The sequence below is a fragment of the Larimichthys crocea genome, chromosome VIII, assembly GCF_000972845.2.
Source record: "Larimichthys crocea isolate SSNF chromosome VIII, L_crocea_2.0, whole genome shotgun sequence".
NCBI lineage: Eukaryota > Metazoa > Chordata > Actinopteri > Sciaenidae > Larimichthys > Larimichthys crocea.
Genome location: NC_040018.1, coordinates 25,015,855 through 25,038,030, shown reverse-complemented (window position 1 = coordinate 25,038,030; position 22,176 = coordinate 25,015,855). Strand labels below are relative to the sequence as shown.

General features: G+C 40.5%; 1 protein-coding gene across 1 annotated transcript; it reads left to right on the top strand.

Moving 5' to 3' along the window:
• The first annotated feature begins 726 nt into the window (after nt 1-726).
• Nucleotides 727-20,214, top strand: neto2a (neuropilin (NRP) and tolloid (TLL)-like 2a). The gene is made up of 10 exons (XM_019254018.2): nt 727-1,360; nt 5,195-5,251; nt 5,540-5,683; nt 8,856-9,104; nt 9,642-9,689; nt 10,235-10,362; nt 13,136-13,364; nt 16,879-16,992; nt 17,168-17,298; nt 18,104-20,214. The coding sequence occupies exons 1-10, from the start codon at nt 1,351-1,353 to the stop codon at nt 18,839-18,841; spliced, it is 1,848 nt and encodes a 615-aa protein (XP_019109563.1). The 5' UTR covers nt 727-1,350; the 3' UTR covers nt 18,842-20,214.
• The last annotated feature ends 1,962 nt before the right edge of the window (nt 20,215-22,176 follow it).

Sequence of the window (22,176 nt, the reverse complement as noted above, 5' to 3'; positions counted from 1 at the left end):
CAGATCCGGAAACTAGGTGATTCAGCCTCAAAAATAAAAGCATAGAAACAAAAAATCGTGATGAGGGGCACAGAAGAGTTCAAACTCCATGGTCATAACTGAAACTTCAAAATGATACAAGGAGAACAAAGACTGTCATCTTGATGTTCTTCATTGCCTTAATTATAATCAAGTAGAGATAATAATGGCAAAAAACACAACACTGCATGCAGCAAAATATATTTACATTACATTACATTACATTACATTGCATTTAGCAGACGCTTTTATCCAAAGCGACTTACAGAGGAGGACATAAGCTGAGAAAGGTGTAAAGGAGCACAGAATAGTTGTTAGTTTTGTTAGTTTTGTTAGGCAGGGAAGCATTCTCGAAACAGAAAGGTTTTTACAAGTTTTTTAAATAAAATATATATTGTGCTTTAATCTGTTTTTGTAAATAAAAGCACAAACCAGCTTTTCCCTTAATGTTCCCATCTCTGTATTTGCAACATGTTCATGTTTCCCAGCAGTCTTCCATCCATCCATTATCTGTAACCACTTATCCTCATCAGGGTCACAGTGGGGTTGGAGCCTATCCCAGCTGACTTGCAAGAGGCTGGGTACATGGGTAAGTCATATTTAGGTAATAACCCCATGAATGATTTTTAAAACATTCTGCATTGTGTGCTCCGACTTTCTTTGGATATCTGCATTCCATTAATGAAGTTCAGACATAGTGGTGTTTTATTTTGAAAGACCTGGCCGGAAAAGTGATTTCTTCATAGTGTCTACCTTGACGATGCTCATGACAAGCCACTCATTGATGTAAGCAGCGCCCACGGCTTAAATGAGCCTCGTTCAGGAGCATTTCTTAGTTCAGATACGGACGGAGAGCAGACAGAGACGAACTCTCCTGCTTCTCCTCCTCCTCCACCACCTCCGTAATCTTTCTCCATCTCTCTCTCTCTCTCTCTTTCTCTCTCTTCCTCCCCCTCTCCACCATCCATCCATCCATATGCGTCTTTTGGATACCTACCTCTCCTAGAGCGCGTCAGTCCTCCTGGATCAGACCATCCTGCACATGTCATCTCCACTGTAGTCCAACTGGAAGCTGTATTTACAGTGATGATGCCTGGCTGATCGACTCGCAGCAGTGTTCATCTTCCAGTCAGACGCAGCGGGATCGCCGACTCAACAAGAGCTTTGGTGCTGCTTTTCCTTCTTGGAGCGTGGCTCTGCGTAATGGATTTACCGTTGTCAGAGAAAAGTTGGATTTTGTGATTTCGTGGAGTTCTTAAAAAATGGACAGAAAAGGAGGGCGTTTTTAATAAAAAAAGGTGCTTTTGTGTTGGAATCACACCGTGAGAGGAAATGCACAGAGGTGAGTTTCAAGCGAGCTGCTGCGCGTCATGGTCCAGCGCATTGGGCAGGAAGAATCGACACTTTATGGCTTTATCATGTTATCACGTTATCATGTTTTTGTTCTCTTTCTAGCACAGTGGCTTCTTTTATTTGCAGGTGATGTGGAATTCAGCACATCCAAAGCAATTTGAAATGATAAAATACTGACAGTGGAACAGCTTCAGGTCATGTTGAAATGCCATTATTAATTACATTTCTCTTAAATTGAGACAGAATTTATCGGTACATCTATTTCCGTCTATTTGTCTTTAGTAATAACTTGCCTTGTGCTTGTTCATGGCAAACCTTCCTTCTTCTTTTTTCTTTTTTTCTTTTTTTTACTGCCCACATCACTGATCGACATCGCCTTTAAACACTGATTTTCAAGTTCCAACATCTGTTGGTCTGCTTCCCATTTTCTAAGATTCAGCATAAGCTGAGTTTGATTAGGACCGAGCAATAAACTAAAATATCCGAGCACCAAATGGTTCCTGACACCTTGCATTAATCCTTTAGTTTGGTTGTTCATTCAATTCATTATTTTTACTGTAGTGTCCATAAATGCTGGACCATTTGAGCATGAAAAGGAGCAGAGGCAATGAGGGTTTTTTTTTTTTTTTTTTTGTCATGCGAGCAGCGAGTTTGGGCACTGCGAGGTGTGTCTCTTTCCATACCAGCCTACGTGAGTGCAATCTGATTGTGATTTATGACTATAATGGGCAGCAAAGGTCAAATACTGTTTTGGAAAAAAAAAAAAAACACATGAGGGAGCATTAAGTGTTCCCTATAAGCATCTTAAATGTTTACTACTAGTACCTGTATGTGGCTACAAAAAGAAGCGCGTGTGGAGGTTTTTAATATATATTTCGTTAAATATTAGAAAAAAAAAACAATAAACAGCAGATCACGTGCCTTCACACTACTCCCACTAACTTCATACTCAGACACTGACGTGCGCGTGGTGCTGCTGCTGCCCAAGTGACTCCCAAAGCTCGAGCCACTGTCTCGCGCCACCAACACCTGAGGCGCGGGCGCGCGCTGCAGCACGCCACCTCACATCACACGGCGGGAACGCGCGTTAAATGAAGCGTTAACCGGCGCTTTGGTGTGGGCAGTGTGTGCTGCTGCTGCTGCAGCTATGCGCTTAAACAGGTAATTATTTGTCAATCATGCGTTTCATAGTCCTAAATGCTAATAGGTGCCGTGTAGCCTGATTAATGTTTATTCTAATTAGCTCCTAAGTAGCCACAGGTGTACCTGTCACATATCAAAATGGCGGCGTTTTTTTTTCATTTTAAGTGTAGCAAATCATGAAAAACGGTGTCCTCTTTACTTGACTTGGGTTATGAAGTGTTTCTTGGCCTAACTGAGGCTAATTTACCAATATCTAGTGTCTGGTGGTGGAACTTATAATTTACATAACAGACCTAATGAAAGCGTAGTGAGTCCAGTCCTTTATTCCAGTGTTACAGGAGGCTGTGGTGGCCTCTGTGGATTTTGCTGATGCCTAAAAGAAAGAAATGAATTATGAACCTAACTTGGCATGTATAATGAAGGAACCTCCCTTTACATGAAGGACCCAACCCTACACTACTATAGGTCTTTAAAAGGCCTGTGCAAATGGGGAGGGTTGTCTCATCACACACCTTTACACACATTTCATAAGTTGCTCTCTTCATGTTGAAGTGGCTACAGCTCAACTGATTTATTTAAGGTGTTACAAAAGATCTTACAAATGGCCACATGAATAATGCAACATTTCCCTAATATGTAAGCACAAGGTAGCTCTTAACTCCAAATATGCTCGTACAGAGTCCATCAAAAGCCTGTGAAAGGATGAAAGGACGTCGATGGTAGCAGTGTTCATTCTGTCTGTAAGATCTAATATGTGTTTGGCTTATCATGATAAAAAATAAAAAAAAAGATCCAATCAACGCCTACAGCATCTTTCTGTTATTTTGTTCTCCCGTTTGGGTGGTCTGTTCTCTAAATGTGCCTGCGGTAGTTCATACTCCCACCTATAATACTTATTTGCAAGAGAATGGAGATAGAAGTGATGAAGAATCCGGAGTCTGAGGGGTATGTGTATGTGTGCATTTTCCAAATGAGTCGAATTCAAATGCACTCATTGGTGCGGTGGTTACTACTAATGTTAACCATGCATTCTTCTTCATTAGACCTCCATCTCCCCTCTCTCTCTCTCTCTCTCTCTCTCTCTCTCTCTCTCTCTCTGTCTCCCATCCTTCCTTCGAGAATGCCATTATGCAACGTGCCAACGCTCGCTCTCTAATTTGATGTGAGCGGGCCAACCTATTATGAACTCAGTGGGGATCAGGTCTACACTGGGCTTATCAGAGCAAGACAGTGTCAGTAGCTGTAACATGCTTGCCCTCAGTGCAGATATCATTGTAATAAAACATATTTCACCTATTGTCTGCAGCCGTGCTCTGCCCAAACGCCTGTCTCCTCATCAGTGCTACAAGCCTTGGAGCCTGTAATCCTGTTTTTTCTGCTAATGCTTTATGTTTCTGGCGCCTTGAGGCTGCAGATTAGTAAGTTAGAGTCTCATGGTTTGGACAAGGTTTGAAATGATCTCTAATGGACTACTACTTGCTGCTCCTGCCATTCCCATTATTACTGCCAGCCCATTCCCATTGTACAACTACTGTTCTTCGACTGACTACCTCCAATAAGCACTATTAGCACTACTTTCTTTCAGAGAGCACACACACACACAGACGCACACTGCCCCCACCTTTTATATTCACCATCATCTGCCTGTGAGAGCAGTGGTCATTCAGATGACACTAGTACGAACGCTCCAGCAACTACTGTATACATATTTTACAGAAACTATTATATTAGACCATTTTAATTATCTATCTGTCTAAATATTTTACCATTGCTGCTACTAAAGTTAATAAAGCCAATCTAAACCATGTTAACCCTACAATTTAACCCCACTCCTATTGAGCATCCAATCTACAAAATGACTACTGGTACAGCACTTTAATGCCACAGCTAATACTATTGCTGCTTTTCCTGTGCCTCTATAAGAAACTGAAGAAGATCAGGCTTTAAATTCATAACTGGACCCATTGCTAGAAAATTAACTACAGTTTTGTTAACAATTAAGCAATTTTTTTGAGGAAAAAATGGCAAACATTTGTTGGTTATGGGCAGGTTAATCAGTACTGATAATAACAATTCATTCATTCAGTGTGGACTGGACCACAAAAGTCAATATATATAATATATAATAATATATGTCCCCACTAAGCTTTAAGTTAGAAACTTCAACAGCAACTCCAACTATATGTTTAATTCTCAGTGTCTCTCAGTCTTCTAGCTCTGTCGTTTACGAGACGATTCATCACAATGCCTCTGCAATATTCCAGCGTTGCCCTTTCATGAGTGCGTCGTACAGACAATGATATGATTACTGAATTTCCCCAAGGGGATAAATAAAGTCATTTGTCTTCTTCTTCATTATGTCCTGAAATATGACATAAGCGTACGCCTACACTGACTCTACAGCATAATGATCTATTCTCTCACAGCTCTCCTCCTTTCTCAGCAATGCATTTTTAAAATGTAACATTTAATTCAGCACTTTACTTAAAATTGTAAAAATAATTGTATTGATCTATATTTTACTCTCTATCCGTCTAGTTCAGGTGAAATCAATATTGCAGCTGGTGACACACACATATTCTGTGGCTTTTTAGTGATTTCCATTATTTCGTTGTTGAACACCAGGATTGAAGTGCAGTAATTTGTCTCCTGTGACCAATGTGATATCTCTGTTTTTCAGCGTGGATACTCTTCTTTCTAATAGAAGAGGGTTTCGCTCTGGCACAGAGGACTAAAGGTAAGCTATAGTACAAATGCTCAGATGCTCTTCTGTTCCATTAATGTTGAGTCACCCATATTGAAGCAGTCGGAAAGACGAAGGGATTATCTCTACTTGTATCATAGGACAAAGGAGTTCTTTTTTTAAATTCCTGTCCTGTCTTTCTTCTCTCTTTATTCCCTGCCTGCTTTTTCCTTTTCTCGCGCCAACCCTCCTTCCACTCTCCCTGACTTCCAATCATTCTCTCATTGATCCCCCGACTCAATAACCCATCTGTTCATCTGTTCTCTGCCTTCCTGCCTTAAGATTCCCCAAGCGAACATGGCGGCCAGACCCCTAACCAGAACGACTGTGGCACGTGGGTCCGCAGCATCAATGGCGGGGTGTTCACATCGCCAAACTACCCCAACACCTACCCACCCAACAAAGAGTGTGTTTACATCCTGGAAGGTAAAGCGCTTGATCTTCTGCTCAGTAGCTTTTGTCGTCAGAGCGGCTGACACAGTTTCCCTCCTTTCAGCATATTGCCTCCTTCTGTGAATGTCATTAGTCTGACTGACATTGTTTTATATAACCTCGGCCCTATCTGATTTTCTGTTCCTTTGCTGGCGGGCAATCAGCCTGACATTTTCCGAATGAGCCATCCTGAGTTTGTTTCACCCCACAGACATAACCCTTTGAAAATGATGGAGAGTGGCGCGTTGTGGGTAGACCCTGACTTCTGGCATGATCAGAGTAGTGCTGCGTGCATCTCCATTGGCAGTGTGTGCCAGAAGACTCTGCTATTGAATGAAACATAAAAGCAATGACCATCTGCTACACAACTAAGCTTTGGTGGCATCTCATTGAATTGCAAGCATCCTTGTCAGTGCTTTAGTGTTTACCAGAAATATCACATCCGTCAGTGATTTGGTGGCCTGCCGAACAGGAGGCATAATGGAAAGCGTCATTAGCAGCTGAAAGAGATGAAGTCTGAAATACTGGTTGATGTGGTTTCATCCTAAATTGATGAACTGTTTGTCCGTGAAGTTGTACAGCCTTTCATGCAGATGAGATGTGTGCTTGGTACTTTTCTTGCCGTGGTGAGGAACAGATTTTACACATGGCTCAAGGGCTCCCCCTGTGGACAAATCAAGCCCAAAACTATTGTTGACGAATAAGCCATGACTCCATCACAAGCAGCCTACTGGTGTGTGCAGAAGTACATCACAGTGGGTCTGAGACGCGACAGATGGAACCTATCATTTGCTATTATTTGGCCTATGGTCATAGTCATAAACAAGCTCCGGTGTTGAGCCTCTTATTCTTCCTCTTACAGACACAGAGAAATGCTCACATTTGGTATAAGTGGTAATCAGATAGCTTTGTAATTATAATTTGTGGATCAATCATTGATTATGTCGTGTCCCCCAGTTCATCAGCTCAGTAGATCGAGCAATTCTTGCTCTTTCTTTAACAAGCTGTGTCATTTGTGTGTGTATGTGAGAGTGAGATGGGAAGTTAAAGACAGAATTAGACTGGAAGTGCAGCCAGATAGCAGGAAGTGTAGCCATTCAAGCCACTTGTTCAAGCACAAAGGTAAAAGCACTCAAATTACGTGCCCGGAGACTCAAATTCACCCATAAGAGTAAAGAGACAGATCATCTGTGTTATTTTAATTTCAGTTTCACTCTGTATCATACACATGTACCACCCTTGACCTCGTCCTTTTTTCTGAGATGGAGAACACTTTTCTGCTCAATGCTAGAGATGATTCAAAGCCCCACCTCCTATAATCAGCATCTTTATGTAGTATGATTCACCTCATGCAGCCGTGAATTGACCTCATTAAATACTTCCTCTGTATGAAGGTTGGTGGGGGGGGTGCATACCATGGATTTGCATGACACATAAACCTGTGAGCTATAGTTCATGCTGTTCTGGCAATGTTCATATGTGCGTGCATATCTATCTGTATGTGCATGCAACTGTATGCATGCTTGCATATAAGAATATATGCACCTTTGTGTTTATGGAAATTATAGTGAATGTTTAGCTTGTTGTGTTCTGTCATGCTGAATCATACTACATAGATGCAGAGAAGTGTGGAAAACAAACCAAAGCATAAACAAAGTCTGGGTTACCTAATTAGGTTAAACATGTTTTTTAATCAGTAATTGCTTCATGTTCGAAGAACATCTATGCACAATCTTTATCCGGTGTATCCCTCCAATCATGGATGTTTGAGCATCAAAAAGGTGCCACAACAAGTATGTTACTGTTTTGTAGGACAGGCACATAGACACAGGATATAAGAAGGTTTTATTGGCATAAATGGCATGGGCAAAACAAAACATAGATTAGCAGGCAAGTGAGCAGGCAGTCAGACCAGGAATGATCACTAGGAAGAGAAAATGAGTACAGTCTAGGAATTAAAACAAGAAGCACAGATAAATAACCAGAGAGGCCTGGTGTGTGTCTATACCACAGTAGCTGAGGCAACAATCTGGCAGAGAGCGGATGAAAGACCAGGCTAGAAATACTGCAGGGCTGATGAGTGGCAGGTGAGCAAACTGCAAGTGGCGATGAGCCGATTGCAGACAGGTGTGCAGAGACATCGGCAGCCAGAAGGGAAGCAATGCCCACAACATGCAGAGAGACAAACAGGAGACACAGAGGAAAGAACTGGAGGCATGGCCTCGATAAAGTATTGGTATGAAAGAACAAACAACCTCCTCATGTGTTGTCAACGCACACTTACAAATTCATCACTGATGCAGCCAGTGAAAAGATAGAAAACTCTTCTGTCTTTATATTGATATGTTTAAAGTCATTGCTTTTTAGTTATGACATTGCTCCCTTTTATACACCATACACATGTCTAGTTAAAGTGTGTAAGATTTAGGGAGCTCTATTCAAAAAATATTATATGTATAAGTGTTTTGTGTGTGTGTGTGTGTGTGTGTGTGTGTGTGTGTGTGTGTGTGTGTGTGTGTGTATGTGTGTATGTGTGTATGTATGTATGTATGTATGTATATATATTTATTATTGTTATTGTTATTATTATTTGAAAATAAGAATTTTAAAGTTTTTGTTATCTTAAAGCAAGACTTTAAAATCAACATGTTTCTACAGTAGCCCTGAATGGACAAACTAGAGGCTGATGTTTTGTTATTAGCATAGGTAACACCCCCTAAGCATTATATAAGGGTAGGTTTTGTGCTGTAGCAAATACTCTGGCACATGGCCAAGTTGGAGATACGCCACCAAAAAAAGAATAAATAGATAGTTGCACTTGGTTTTTTTGTTTTGTTTTTGCTGCTCTTGTCAAATTTGACAGTGGCTTACATATGTACTAACAAAATAAGAACAGATTGTGGACAAGAACAAAACTTGACATGTTCCATCTTACCCTTTGCCTAAGTCAACTTCTAATAAAAGTTTGTTCTCCACACAGTCAACCCCCCAACCGGGGTTAGAAGTGACAGCCCAAATCCTCAACTTCCAAAATCCAGATTAACTCATATTTGACTACTTTCAATTTATGCTTTAGATTACCATCCAAGATTTAATTTTATTCCTTTCATGGATTTACCCCCTTTGTTCCCTTTCTCTCTCTCCCCCACTCCCTTGTTCACTAAAGCTCTTCCCAGGCAAAGGATTCAGCTCACTTTTGATAAGAATTACTACATCGAGCCATCATTCGAATGCCGCTTCGATCACATCGAAATCCGTGATGGGCCGTTTGGGTTCTCACCACTCATTGATCGCTTCTGTGGGGGAAAGAACCCGGGCCTGGTTACATCAACAGGACGTTTCATGTGGATCAAGTTCACCAGCGATGAGGAGCTGGAAGGCCTTGGCTTCCACATCAAGTACACTTTCATTGCAGGTATGGGCATTCCAAACTGTATATTTGCAGTGAATGTTAAGACACGTTAAGCTAATTTCTGTGTACATCAAAGGTTTTTGGTAAGATGTGGAGAAAACCGGAAACTGAGAACTGGATCTAGTTAGTTTGCTTTGACAAAATCCCCCCAAATCTAAAGAATAATCTGGTCTCTGTGGCAGAAAAGATCAGTTTTGTGCATTGCCCATCTTGTTTTTATTGATTACCAGTAAAGGATGAATGAATATTGACTAGCTGGATGTCCACCGGTCACCCATTTGGTCTCATGGGTGGCCAAACATTGCAGCCTTAACTTTTCTTGCTCTTCAGAAGACACACATTCATCATCAGAGTCTCCTGAGTCTAAACACAATATGCCTAGAAATCTGTGTCTCCCATCAAGCGACAGATATTACCTCAAACATACCCCTTTCTGCTTTATCTGGCCTCCCTTAATGGGATCTTATCTTGTGTTCTCTGCTTACCTATTTCTGATGTGCGGATTGAGAGTAATGTGCCTCCCAAATCTTATCATTTCAGACCCTGATTTCCATCTGCACGTGGGCGGACTGCTAAACCCCATACCAGGTAAGCTCTTCACTATTTCGCCGGTTTGCGTTCGATCCTTTTTGAAGAGCTCCTCCGTGCTCAGAAGCTTACTGGAGGCTATCTCTGCCTCTGACGTGAATGCTGAATACCTCGAATGTACCTTGACAAGCACACAATTGTACATAGAATGAAAGGATGTTCATACACAAATATGCACAAATTCAAACACAAGAAGGAACACACACCTATCCTGCTCTTTGCTGCCTGTCTTTCTGCCTTTGTTCCTATGCCTCCTTATTGTCCTCTATCCTAATCCGATGTGCTCACTTCAGTTCCACCTTAAAACCCTTCTTTAAATAAAATCTTTCATCTGTTTCTCTGTCTGTCATGCGCCTCTTCTCATCCTATCCTTTTTCCTCCTTATCTTCTGCTCTTTATTCTCTCCCTCCCTCCATTTCATTACTATTTTTTACTTGCTTGCTGTGACCCTTTTTTCACCTCACCTGTCTTCTACCCTTCTCTTTCTACCTTTCCCTTTCTTTTGCTTTTTTCCCGTCATCTATATTTCCTCCGTCTCTCTACAGACTGTCAGTTTGAAATCGGTGGATGGGATGGGATTATTCGCTCCAGTCAGGTGGAGGAAGAAGAGAGAGTTAAGCCTGGTGATGCTCTGGACTGTATCTGGACCATCAGGGCTCCTCCACACTCCAAGGTCAGCACAGAGGATCATATTAGTAATGGCCTTCAACCCACGTTTGATACTTTCAGAATTGATTTGTCCATTTTGAAATAGCTATGATTTAAAATTGATTCTTTGCTTTTATTTGGATGGTTCATATTCAGTTATTTTAAAAACACCTAACAAATGCACACTCTAGTGTAGTTATAAAATATACAAACAACCTGAGATCTCAGAACATATTTATGTGTTCATCTTTCTCAGGGATATTTGTTTAAGACAATACTGACACTAGCTCCACTGACAAAGATGTTATGCATATTATTCATCAAACTTGGCTCTGTTATATTTGGCTGTTTCATTATCTTTGAAAACACTGAAATAATTTGTTGCACATCCATGTGTTATGAAAGGGTTAGGGTTAGGCAATCTATCCCAGATTAGATATAAATAGTAATCCATAAAAAAGAAATATGTGGAGAAATGATGAAGCTCTAGGTATAAACAAGAGATGGAACAGCTCTGAACATCTAAATAGCTGTGTCTTCTATCGTTATGTTCAGTGTGTTCTACCTTTTTAAGTTGTTCTGGAACTTCACCTTGACAGTTCTATCTCAGTATGAGTGTAACATTTTTCTCTTTTGGACTTTTGCTGTAATAGTAAATGCAATGTCAGTGCACAAATTCCACTAACTACATGCAAAATGGATTTGTATTGTGTGCTCCAGTCACTGAGAACAAATTATCCAGTGGTCATGACTGTATTGTGATTGTAATTTCATATAGAATGGGTATGAATAGTGAAGAAATACACAGAGAAAATAATAATGCAGACAGACAGATTGTATTTCTAAAATACAGCCCTGGAGATTTGTAAGTACATTTTCAAGCCAAGAGTGGAAGCCCAGTGATGTTCTCATAAGTTCTAATATTTATGAGCGGAGATCCAAACTCCCATTGAAATTACAACCGGAGCCTGGCTAGCCTTGATTCATTGCTGCTCTGCTTCTCCCCCATGACTAAGTGAGTCATCAGCATGCTCCTATGCTACTCACAGGCCACAATATACACACACAAACACACACAAACACAAATTCATGCACATCTAATTAAGTACAAAACAGTAGATGCATAAATACCCTCACAAATTACACAATATAGTGTCACATAAAGTACTGTAAGCGATTACCCACACATTATACACTCACATGTTTACAAAGTAAGATTTTATGCATACACATGCAGACATCCATGCGTGACTCACACATACACTACATAATTTCTCTCTCATACACACAGATTAGTCCCCACAGTCATTTCACTGGTCTAACATGTGCAGCGTGAGGCAGCAGTGATGAGGATCTGAATTTAGCAGCTGCACTGAATTGCCCAGGCAGATATTAGCTCAGCGAAGCAGAAGGAACAGAGCAGCACATTCAGCGGCAGCTACTTAACTGCTGCATAGTCACAGGTGCCTGTGTGCTCACTGTGCAGATGTCTCAACCAAGTTTTTGACCACCTGTGGCCAAGATCTTATGTCTTTAGATATTCACGGAATTTCAAGACGTGAATTTTGTAATTACTTTGCAGGTCGAAAGGGGCAGTTTGGGTATTTCGAAGTAGGGCTCTATGAGGTAATTAGTCTGTATTTCCTGCATGAGACAGTGGTCAGTTTGGAGATGCCAACCGGGTTCCTGGCACAGACACAGAGCTATGCCCCACTATGGACAGGGTCAGCAGGAAACACATTTTAGCCATATAAGAATAGTCCACCTCAATACCCATTTAAGTGGACAGAATATTTTCACTGCTTTGCCTTGCCATCAGACAGCCTTTTTCTTTGGCACTAACCGTAGTGCTTAAGTATGCATGAGTATCTAATACAACCCCACTTCAAACTATCCCTTTAACATAACATAACATAATATGCAGCTGCTGTGCAGGCAGGTAGCTGGTTACAGTGGTGTTCATGTGGTTTACAGGGGCAAAAAAAAAACTTACTGAGGACCATTAGTGGACAGGTACAAACTATACTCTGTAATAGGCATTTGCCACTATAGGCATTTCTACAGGAAAAGCACATGCATCAATAACTACTGATGGCATAATAACATTTAGCTGCTTCAGTTTCATGGTCCTCATTTTGTGCATATAGTCTCACTGTCACAGTCATGGCTAGAACAGAGCCATTATTAACAACTGTGCTTTTCCTCCTATGACAAGTCAAAATGCTGCTGTGAAACAGTGTAATGGAAATTTCCAGCTTTATAAGTTGACAAGGACTACCCGAGCACACCACTAGTTTTGCACACTGAGGCCAGACTCTCTCATGTGGAGAAGTGCAAGTTCAGCTTACTAGCCTCCAGTCTCTGAGGCATTCTCTGAATAGAGAAAAGAGGATGGTGAGCGAGACAGAGCAGGCAGCACCATGACAGATATTTTTGAAGACTGACTTTTCTGAGTCGTCTGTTGCCAATGTAAGAATGGAGCATGCTTGCATCACAACTTAGATTATGTTTACTTTGTTATTATTTGATTCTGTGCTCTCTGAGTGCTTCTTTCTATCCATCCTGTTTCTATACCAGCCTGCTCGGGGGTGAAGAGCAGGGCAGGTTACTAATCTATTATCTACACAAATCTTATAAATAATCTATTCATTATCCGTGTCTGAATGTTGTTCGATATGTTTGCTTTACTGATGAAATGCCTATTTTTATGTATTTGCCTTCATAAAGATTTTAGTTCTGCGAGGTGAAGGTAAGAATTTATTCACCTCAACATTGATGCATATTCTGTTTATCTGCAGATCTACCTGCGCTTTATGGACTACCAGATGGAACACTCTAATGAGTGCAAGAAGAACTTTGTGGCCGTGTACGATGGCAGCAGCGCCATCGAAAACCTCAAGGCCAAGTTCTGTAGCACCGTGGCCAATGATGTGATGCTGGATAACGGTGTGGGAGTCGTGCGGATGTGGGCTGACGAAAAGAGCAGACTCAGCCGGTTCCGCATGCTCTTCACCTCATTTGTTGACCGTGAGTGCCAGTCCTTTTGACGTCATTTAACCCAGCCTGGATGCTTGAGAATTGATCATTATGAAGAAAGTTGCCCAGTCCTAAAACATTACAGTTCTGTTTGATTTTTTTATCCACATGCATCCATTGACAGAGGTAGATCAGGTTTCATGTCGTTATTGTTGTTGTTTGATCTAAATGTATTGGTTGGAAGTATGAAGATCGCTGAAAGACAAAGCTCAAAATTCCAGCTGCTCAAAGATCACCTGTTTTCTACATGTAAACTGGCTCACTGCTAAATTGATTAAAGGATAATAAGAAGAGAATCCTCAGTTATTTACAAGTAAGGATAGGATGAGGTTCATCACTGTGACGAGAAAATAAGATGATGTTTGGAGGCATGGATTTGGTCAGGAGTGCGAGGCATGTTATGGATGAATGAAAGTATGTATGTGAGTGTTGCAACAGATGCAAACTAAATTAAAACAGGACAGGTTGAGGCTGCCCAGGAAGAGAGAGAGGTCGGCCTGGGTGAGCAGTCCTTTTGCGCCTTTGGCCCCTCTGAGGTGCAGGCAGTTGCTCTGATGACCCACCTAGGCTCCTACAATCAGGGTTGTGTGACTCTGTAACTCTCTATTATGTACTATTAAAAAAAGCACCATATGTCATCATTTTACTATAGCAGCCATGACATTATCCACCCACACACAAAACAGACCCCAAAACTGTTGATTTACGAGCTCCTGCACTCAGTCTGCAGTAGTCACAGTGTCATTTCAGCAAGAAAAGGTAATTACACTGTGCCATGTTTAGAGCATAGATGTGAGAAAAACAAATTTTTCACTCCAGCATTTGTAAATAACTGAAAGCATCAAACACTTTATTGATATGCATGCCACAACATAATACAGTGCTTATTATGGGTCACTTAAAACAGGAACATAGGAATTTATCTATTTTGGCAAAAAGAAAACCTGAGTAGGGTTAATGGATCTGCTAGAAGTAATTATAAATTAAGCTTCTAATTTATAAAATAAGCTTCTAATTTTTGAAGGACAAGAGGCTTCCAAACAGGGGCTGGTAAAGGTTGCACATAAAGTAGCAAGAATTGCTATGCAGGAAATAGATTTTTCTGTTAGCACACTGTAATATTTTCATTAAATGCCTGAATAGACTGAGATATTAATTGCCACATTCTCCTGCACACTTCCCAAACCGTGGTTGAATGCTAATGTTGTTTTCATCAGTAAACCCATAACCATTGCAGTCAGAACTTAATGGCCTTTTAAATTCAGCAAGGGTGTTTTTTTTTTTTTCTGCTACTCTGAGAGTCCTTAAGTCCATTTGGTTCCTCATTAATTCTGATCACACAGTTCATCTCAGAGAAGTCTAAAGTGTCTTGAATAGCTCCCAAACTTTATTTGGTCCAAGTCAGCGACTGAAGTTTACTTGGAGGTCAAAGGGAACCATTAATCTTTGTCACGCAGAGAACAAGATGAGTTTTGCCTCTCGCACTCCATCATCCTTAATGTGCCTTAATCTTCTGACAGAACCCCCCCTGACATGTAAACCAGACATATTAAGACTTTACACACACACACACAGATTCATGAGTTGTGTCTGTGCGTGTGGAGGGAGAGTCGGGGTAAAGCGTTGTTGACACTCTGTGAGAGGCTTCATTTTGAAGGCAGGAGACGCATAATTGGTTTGGATGTGATCACAGTGTCAGGGAGCAACCCCGGCTACAGGCTCACTGGAAGATAGATAGGTTGGACAGTCCAACACACATGCTACTGTATGTCATACAGTCTTATACACACACACACACACACACACACACAGTATACATGTCCCTTTGTCAAAACTATTTGGCCGAGGAAGAGTGCAGAAAAGGGGAATTGGAGGGTCACAGCCTTCATCACAGTGGACTGTGAAGCCAGTGGAGCGGCCCACAGTCTGTTTCAGCTGTGATAAAGACTCTCAGAGTGTGGCTGTGGCTATTAAAAGCCTGTGTGTCTGTCTGTTATTAAGAAAAGGTGGAATATTTTTTTGTCAAAGGGGCTTAGAAAGGACAGTTTGGAGGACTGTAGAAGGCTAAATAAAGGAGCATGGTTTGTCTGTTTGATCCACTGTACAGGTTCTTCTGTACAGGCATTATCTGGCAATGATGTTCTTTCTTTGACACTAATAACAAAGAAAATGATCGAACATGGTGTTTTGAACTCATTTTTTTATGGTAGAGAGGAGGTTGTGGTGCTCAGTATGTTTGTAATCTATCTACCTTTTATTGGCATTCAGATTTTTCATATTATAATTTCACAGCTTGGGATTCCTCTTCAGTTGTTTTCTCTGACATTTCTTCCATATTTCTTCCCTGTTGAAGGTTTCCCAGGAAGAGTTTTTTCTTGTAAAAAAATGAGAGTCTAAGGATAGAAGGTCTCGCACAGAATGGAAAACCCTTTGAGGCAAATTCATGATTAATGAGTTTGAGCTATATAGATAAAATCATAAAGTCATGACTTGACTCAGTAGAAGAGAGGTAACAAAAAAAAAGATTCCTTAACCTTATATCTCAAATGAGTTTGTTGTTGTTGTTTTTATTTTGACACTCAGTAAATCTTTGTGAAAATGTAACACTACAGAGTACATTTAAATATAGTCATTCTATACATATTGCTCTTCATTTAACCAGGAGGAGGTTTTCTTTGTGGTAGACCTACAAATATTATTGAGTACATATTGAGTACCGTCTCTAGGGCTGATTTCCTTTGTACGTTTCGACAAACTTTCACTTCACTCATCTCTGACATGACAAGAAAGAGCCAGATTTCCTTTTTGCTGCTGCCACGTTTATACCAAAAACATGGCCATCTGCATCTTCCCTCAGTCTTGCAAGCTCTTCTTTCTAAATGGCAGTGCATCGATCTCCCGAGCCAGCAGCCAGCATCAATTACCAGTCTTCTCTGTCTCTGCCATAGCCGCCTTGATATGCTAACAGTCACTTTAATGCAGGGTGTCTTACGGCATCTGTCTGACCATTTGCACCTTATGATGGCCTGAAGCCATTTCTACCACCACCACCCCACTCCCTCTTTTTCTTTCTTTCATCTTTGTCATATTCCTCTTCACTGCCTACTCTCAGTTTTCTCACCATCCGCCATTAAAACTCCCCTCTGTCTCTTGCTGCTCTCTTGACATGAAGGCTGCAGCTCAGTGAAGCTATCATCCCTTCCCTTCCCCTCATCACCCCTGATGTGCTCTCTGCAGGAAATGATGATGTATGGCCTTGTATGGGCTATCTCCATTAGACCTCCGGTGCTTCAAGAAATAATAGAACTTTATATCTTTTATTACATGCCTCTACAGAGCTCTAGAGCCTAATTGTCGATCTTTTATTGTTGTTATTGTTTTATTGTTATTACCATCAAAACAGCTTCCAGTCTTTTTCACAGTATAGTCATATTTTGCTCAGACAGATGTTTTTCTGTTATTTTTTTCTGAACTCCATTATCTCTGTTTTGTCTTCTGCCTGCAGCCCCCTGTTCAGCCAATTCGTTCTTCTGCCACAGCAACATGTGTATCAACAACTCTCTGGTGTGCAATGGGGTTCAGAACTGTGTCTACCCATGGGATGAAAACCACTGCAAAGGTGATCCTCTTCTTTCTGTCATGCTATTCCCAGTTGAAGTTATTATGGTTAATTGGGATTTATCTTTTCACATTTCACATTATTTTTTTTTTTTGGAAAAAAAAAGTTTTATGTCATTTGTTTCGTCACAGTTTCTTATTCTTTCCACTCTTCCTCTCGTGCCTTCCCCCTCCAGAGAAGCGATCGAATGGCCTTTTTCATCAGATCACTAAGACCCATGGCACTGTCATTGGTGTCTCATCTGGCATAGTTCTGGTTCTTCTTATCATCTCCATCCTGGTCCAGATGAAGCAGCCAAGGAAAAAGGTAACTCCTTTTGTTCTGCGGGAAAGCAGACTGAGCCAGAGAGACGTGATTGAAACTGATGGTGGGATTACAGACTGTATGGGGGCACACGTACCGCTGGAGACAGGAGGAAAGTCAAAATCCTCCCGTGACATTACATATCAGAAGTAATACAACATATCACAGGAGACGTTTAGTTTCAAGATTATACCACTTGATATTAGAATTTACTTACTATTTTTAGTTTGTAGTTTCCCACAATATCCAGAAAGTACGCCTTACTCATAAACCATGTATTTATGGCTGATCTTTTGAGGCTTAATTCTGTAATGCATTTCTCCCAGCATCACTGCTGAACATTGTGCAAAATGGTGGTTCTCGAACGGACGTTTGGCTGACATTGATCAGGGGTCTTCAATATTTTTCAGACAAAGGACCCAGTATCTGACAGGGAATATACTACATATATTGTATAATATCATTCATGTTAAGGTGTCTTTTCAGATATGTTTTATGTTTAGAGAAAAAAAAAGCATTCAAAATGATCAAACAATAATTTTGTGACCCCCATGCAGTAACTCTAGTAAAGTATGGTGTTTGTTGATTATCCAGTGATCAGTAAAATTGCAGCTAAATTTAAAAAGGAAAAGTTTGTTCAGTATACAAGCTGTTAAGAGTGCCTGTTTTAGGGTGGGAATTTAATTTATCATCTTTTTAAACTTTTTCTGTCTTAAAACCTCCTCTGATACATGTTGATTAGATTTGACTGACACTTGTCTGGCAATATAAGCAGAAATTTGTAACGTCCCTTTCTACCCTTTTCAAGGTTGTAGCTCGCCGGCCTGGTGTTTTCAACAAGGCAGGCTTCCAGGAGGTCTTCGACCCGCCCCACTACGAGCTCTTCTCTCTGCGTGACAAGGAGATATCGTCAGATTTAGCCGACCTGTCTGAGCTCGACAGCTTCCACAAGTTGCGGCGCTCCTCCACCATGTCCCGCTGTGTCCACGAGCACCACTGTGGCTCGCAAGCCTCAGTGGCTACAGGCGGGGGCAGCATGAAGCACAGCCGCACCACCCTAAGCTCCATGGAGCTGTCCTACCACAACGACTTCTCCAAGCCACCACCAATGAAGACTTTCAACTCCACGTCTACTTACAAGAAGAGCTGCTACGGCTACAAGCAGCATTCACAGACTCACGACTGCGACCAGCAGGTCATTGAGGACCGTGTCACAGAGGAGATCCCGTGTGAGATCTATGGGCGTGGAGGAGGAGGAGCCGGAGGAGGTGCCACAGGTGGAGGAGCAATGGGAGGAGGAGGGGGAGCATCAGGGATTGCAGGAGGTGGGATTGGAGGAGCAATGGGGATAACAGGAGGAATGACCATGCCAGGGGGAATGAGTATGGCGGGAGGAGTGAGCATGGCGGGGCCTAGTGGCATCGCTGGTGGTATTGGTGGAGGCATGGCAGGAGCCTGCGGAACCCTTAGTATCCGTGGCAACAGCGCTCGAAACAGCACCACCATAGTTGACCCACAACAGCGCTCCATGTCCATGGACTTCTAGATGGTGATAATGAAGAAAAGGAGAATGCAGAAAGAGCTTGCATTTCACTCATTGAAAGAAGAGAAGGAAGAAGAGAAGACAGGAGAATCACAATAATCTTAATCTGATCGCTCCTCTTCCCTCCTCTGCCTTTACTTTCAAAGCAGTATTAAAAGTAATGCAGGTACCACTTAAGGATCTCTTAAAGTGTCGTCTGAAGGTTCGGGAAAACAAGAATCAAGGAAGAAAAAAAAGAGTAAAAAACAAAAAAAAGACTATCTGTTCAGCAAAACTGAAGGATTTAGAGTGAAGAGAGGGTGGAGACATCTTGTCACTCCTCCAGTCTTCTACTCATTTAATCTCTCCTTTTCATAAGACACATATAAGAAGAGGGTTCTCGCATGCAGACCCGCACTTCTCTCTGTTTGGTAGCCTAGAAGACCAGGCAACCACTCAGAAACAAGGAGAGAGAAAGACGAAGAGACGTCCTAGACTGAGTTTTTACATTTATTCACCGGCCATGCACAGATATATGAAATATAATATATAGTGCGTCTTCTAATAATTTGAGTCTTTATTTTCGTCAGTGTACTGTACTGTTAAACCCAGTATATATCCAGCCTCATGATGATGCTTGGCTTTTAACTCTTTAATCTTTTTCAAATGTTGCTCTGATGATTTTATGAAGATGAATTATCCATGACATGAAGTGTTGACGATGAAGAGGATTAAGTTATTGTTGTTGATGATGATCAAAAATATGATGATGATGATGATGATGATGACAATGATAATGATGTGATATGACTATAATAATTATGTAGTTTTCATGGTTACCTCACACGGACACAGAGGGTAGCCTCCATTCAGTCTCTCCTCAGGAAGAGCACATGAAGAGACTGTCTTATTTTGGTAAGAAATTGAATAAGAAAATAAAAGTCTATTTCTGCTCTGTGAGCTTTATAGCATATGGGCATTAAGGCTATGAGTGATTGTTTATGGAAGATGAAATGTTTGGTTGTGTGGCCTGGACTGAATCAAAATAGCAACCATCCCACTCCCAAACTGTCCACCCTTACCAGGAGAAAATATAATTTCTCAATTTCCCCAAGAACTGAGTGTGTAAAAACAAGCACAACCTGTTTCCCTACAGAGACAGACATGTAGCCTATATGGGACTCATTTATGATTTTAACCACTGGTTGTATAATTTCATTCTGTTGAATTAAATGAGAGCTTACTCACCTCCCTGTGTCAGCTTTTCTGTTCACTATAACCAAGAAAGATGAAAATGGCACACCACCCATAGGCTGGAGATGTCGCATCGAGGTAAGGCACACATTGTGACATGCAGATGGAAAACAAACAGCCCAGGCCCAGCTTTGATTTGCATGAAAAATGATTAAAGTATGACCCATTAGATGAATTGTAGTTTATGTTTATCCCTGTACAGGATTTAAGGCTGAATTGCAATTGAGTTCAGTGCGTAAAGATAATGCAAGTCCTCTTAGTTGACTATTAAAATAAAGCTTAATGAATCTTTGCATTTTTTCCTCTGTCACTGTCACACTTTCTCTGTCACAAACTCCACTCACCCTTTCTATTTGCTGTCATGATGCATTTGTCTTGTCTAATGCTCAAGGCACCCTCTGAAAATATATTACCTTCACATACTCATGGCCATATGCATCAGACTTGTGGTGATGTACTCCTCTGTGACGTGCATGTCGTCCCAGGAGCCTTAAGGTAGTCTAGATGTATGATCATGATAATATATTATCCTGGGATTAAAGTCACATATCGCTGAACTGCAGATTTTACAAGTCTCATAAATCACTTAAACTTGTTATGACAATGGATGAGTTGAGTTGAATTTACAAGGTTATACACTTCACTTTGCTCAAGAAACACCTGTGAGAACCTTGCCATTATTTATGTGCAGACTTCACGTGATTAACCATAAATTATTTATTGGATATTGTGTGGATTGCTTGGAATAAAAACATTATCCTTGCTGATATTGTTTTACAAGGGGTGCTCTATCGTTACAGAGAAACTCATGGACAGAGGCTCTACGGTAGATAAAATGCAGCTCCATTAGCAGACCAACATGTTTTTATAACATACATACACTGCCAGCAAAATATGATAACAGCATTTAGACAAATTTTGTCAGCATGATGTCTGTCAAATAAGATCTGTCGGAGCTCCTTTTAAGATATGAAATCACTATATGAATATGAAAACACTTTTTAATTGAAAAAAAAATATGATAATTTAATAATAAGGCCTAGTTTTGTGTTGACAGATAAACTAAAGATATTGATAGTAGCTTTGTGACACAAAATAGCCTAATTTAGCCTAACAAAATAACCTTAATTCATTAAGATGTAGCAATAAAAAATAAAAACAAAACATTAAGGCAGAACAGAAATGTTACTATTATTATCAATTTCCTGACACAAAAGCACAAAACAGAAGCAGATGTACAGAGAACACCTGGAGCCAAACTAAACTTAACAGCTGTTTAGGGCCTCACACCCATGTGCACAAAACAAACATCATCCACCCTCAGGTAAATAGCTAAACAGAAAGGTTATATTTAGGTTATTACAGGGTACAACAGTACAATGAAATGTGTTGAACGAGAAAAACTATGTGAAGAGCATAACAGAACAGGATCAATGTGCACTGTCTAAGTATGTATAAATTTCCTATATTTGGTATAAAATGTAAAGGTTTGTCAAGGCTACACAGGTATTAAAGAGATATCACAGTATGAATAGATATGAATGTATTATACACATAGGATATTCAACACTATTTATATACAAATAAAAACAGGATTGAGAGTAAAGTGTGTAAAGTTTATACAGGAGTATTGCACAAAAGTATTAGTCCTGGTGCAGCAGCCAGCATAGTTGATGCTATTAAAGTGATTATTACATAATTAAGCTTACCTCACTGATCCTTAAGATAGTGATGTGTGATAATGAATAACAGATAGATAGATAGATAGATAGATAGATAGATAGATAGATAGATAGATAGATAGATAGATAGATAGATAGATAGATTAGATTAGATATACTTTATTCAGCCCACCATGGGGAAATTCACTTGTAACAGCAGCAAGCTATAGAAACAAAAGTAGAGGAGGCCAAAGCAAAACAAAAAAGAAACACAATAAACAGACAAAGAAACAACAGAAATTAAACAGACAGAAGTATCTAAACTACACAATAACCATGAAAAAGTAACCTTCAAAAACAGACAAGTACTGAGGATAAGTGTGGCATGATATATAAAGAGTATTGTAGTGTAAAGTGACCATAGTGTAAGTAATCTTGCAAAGA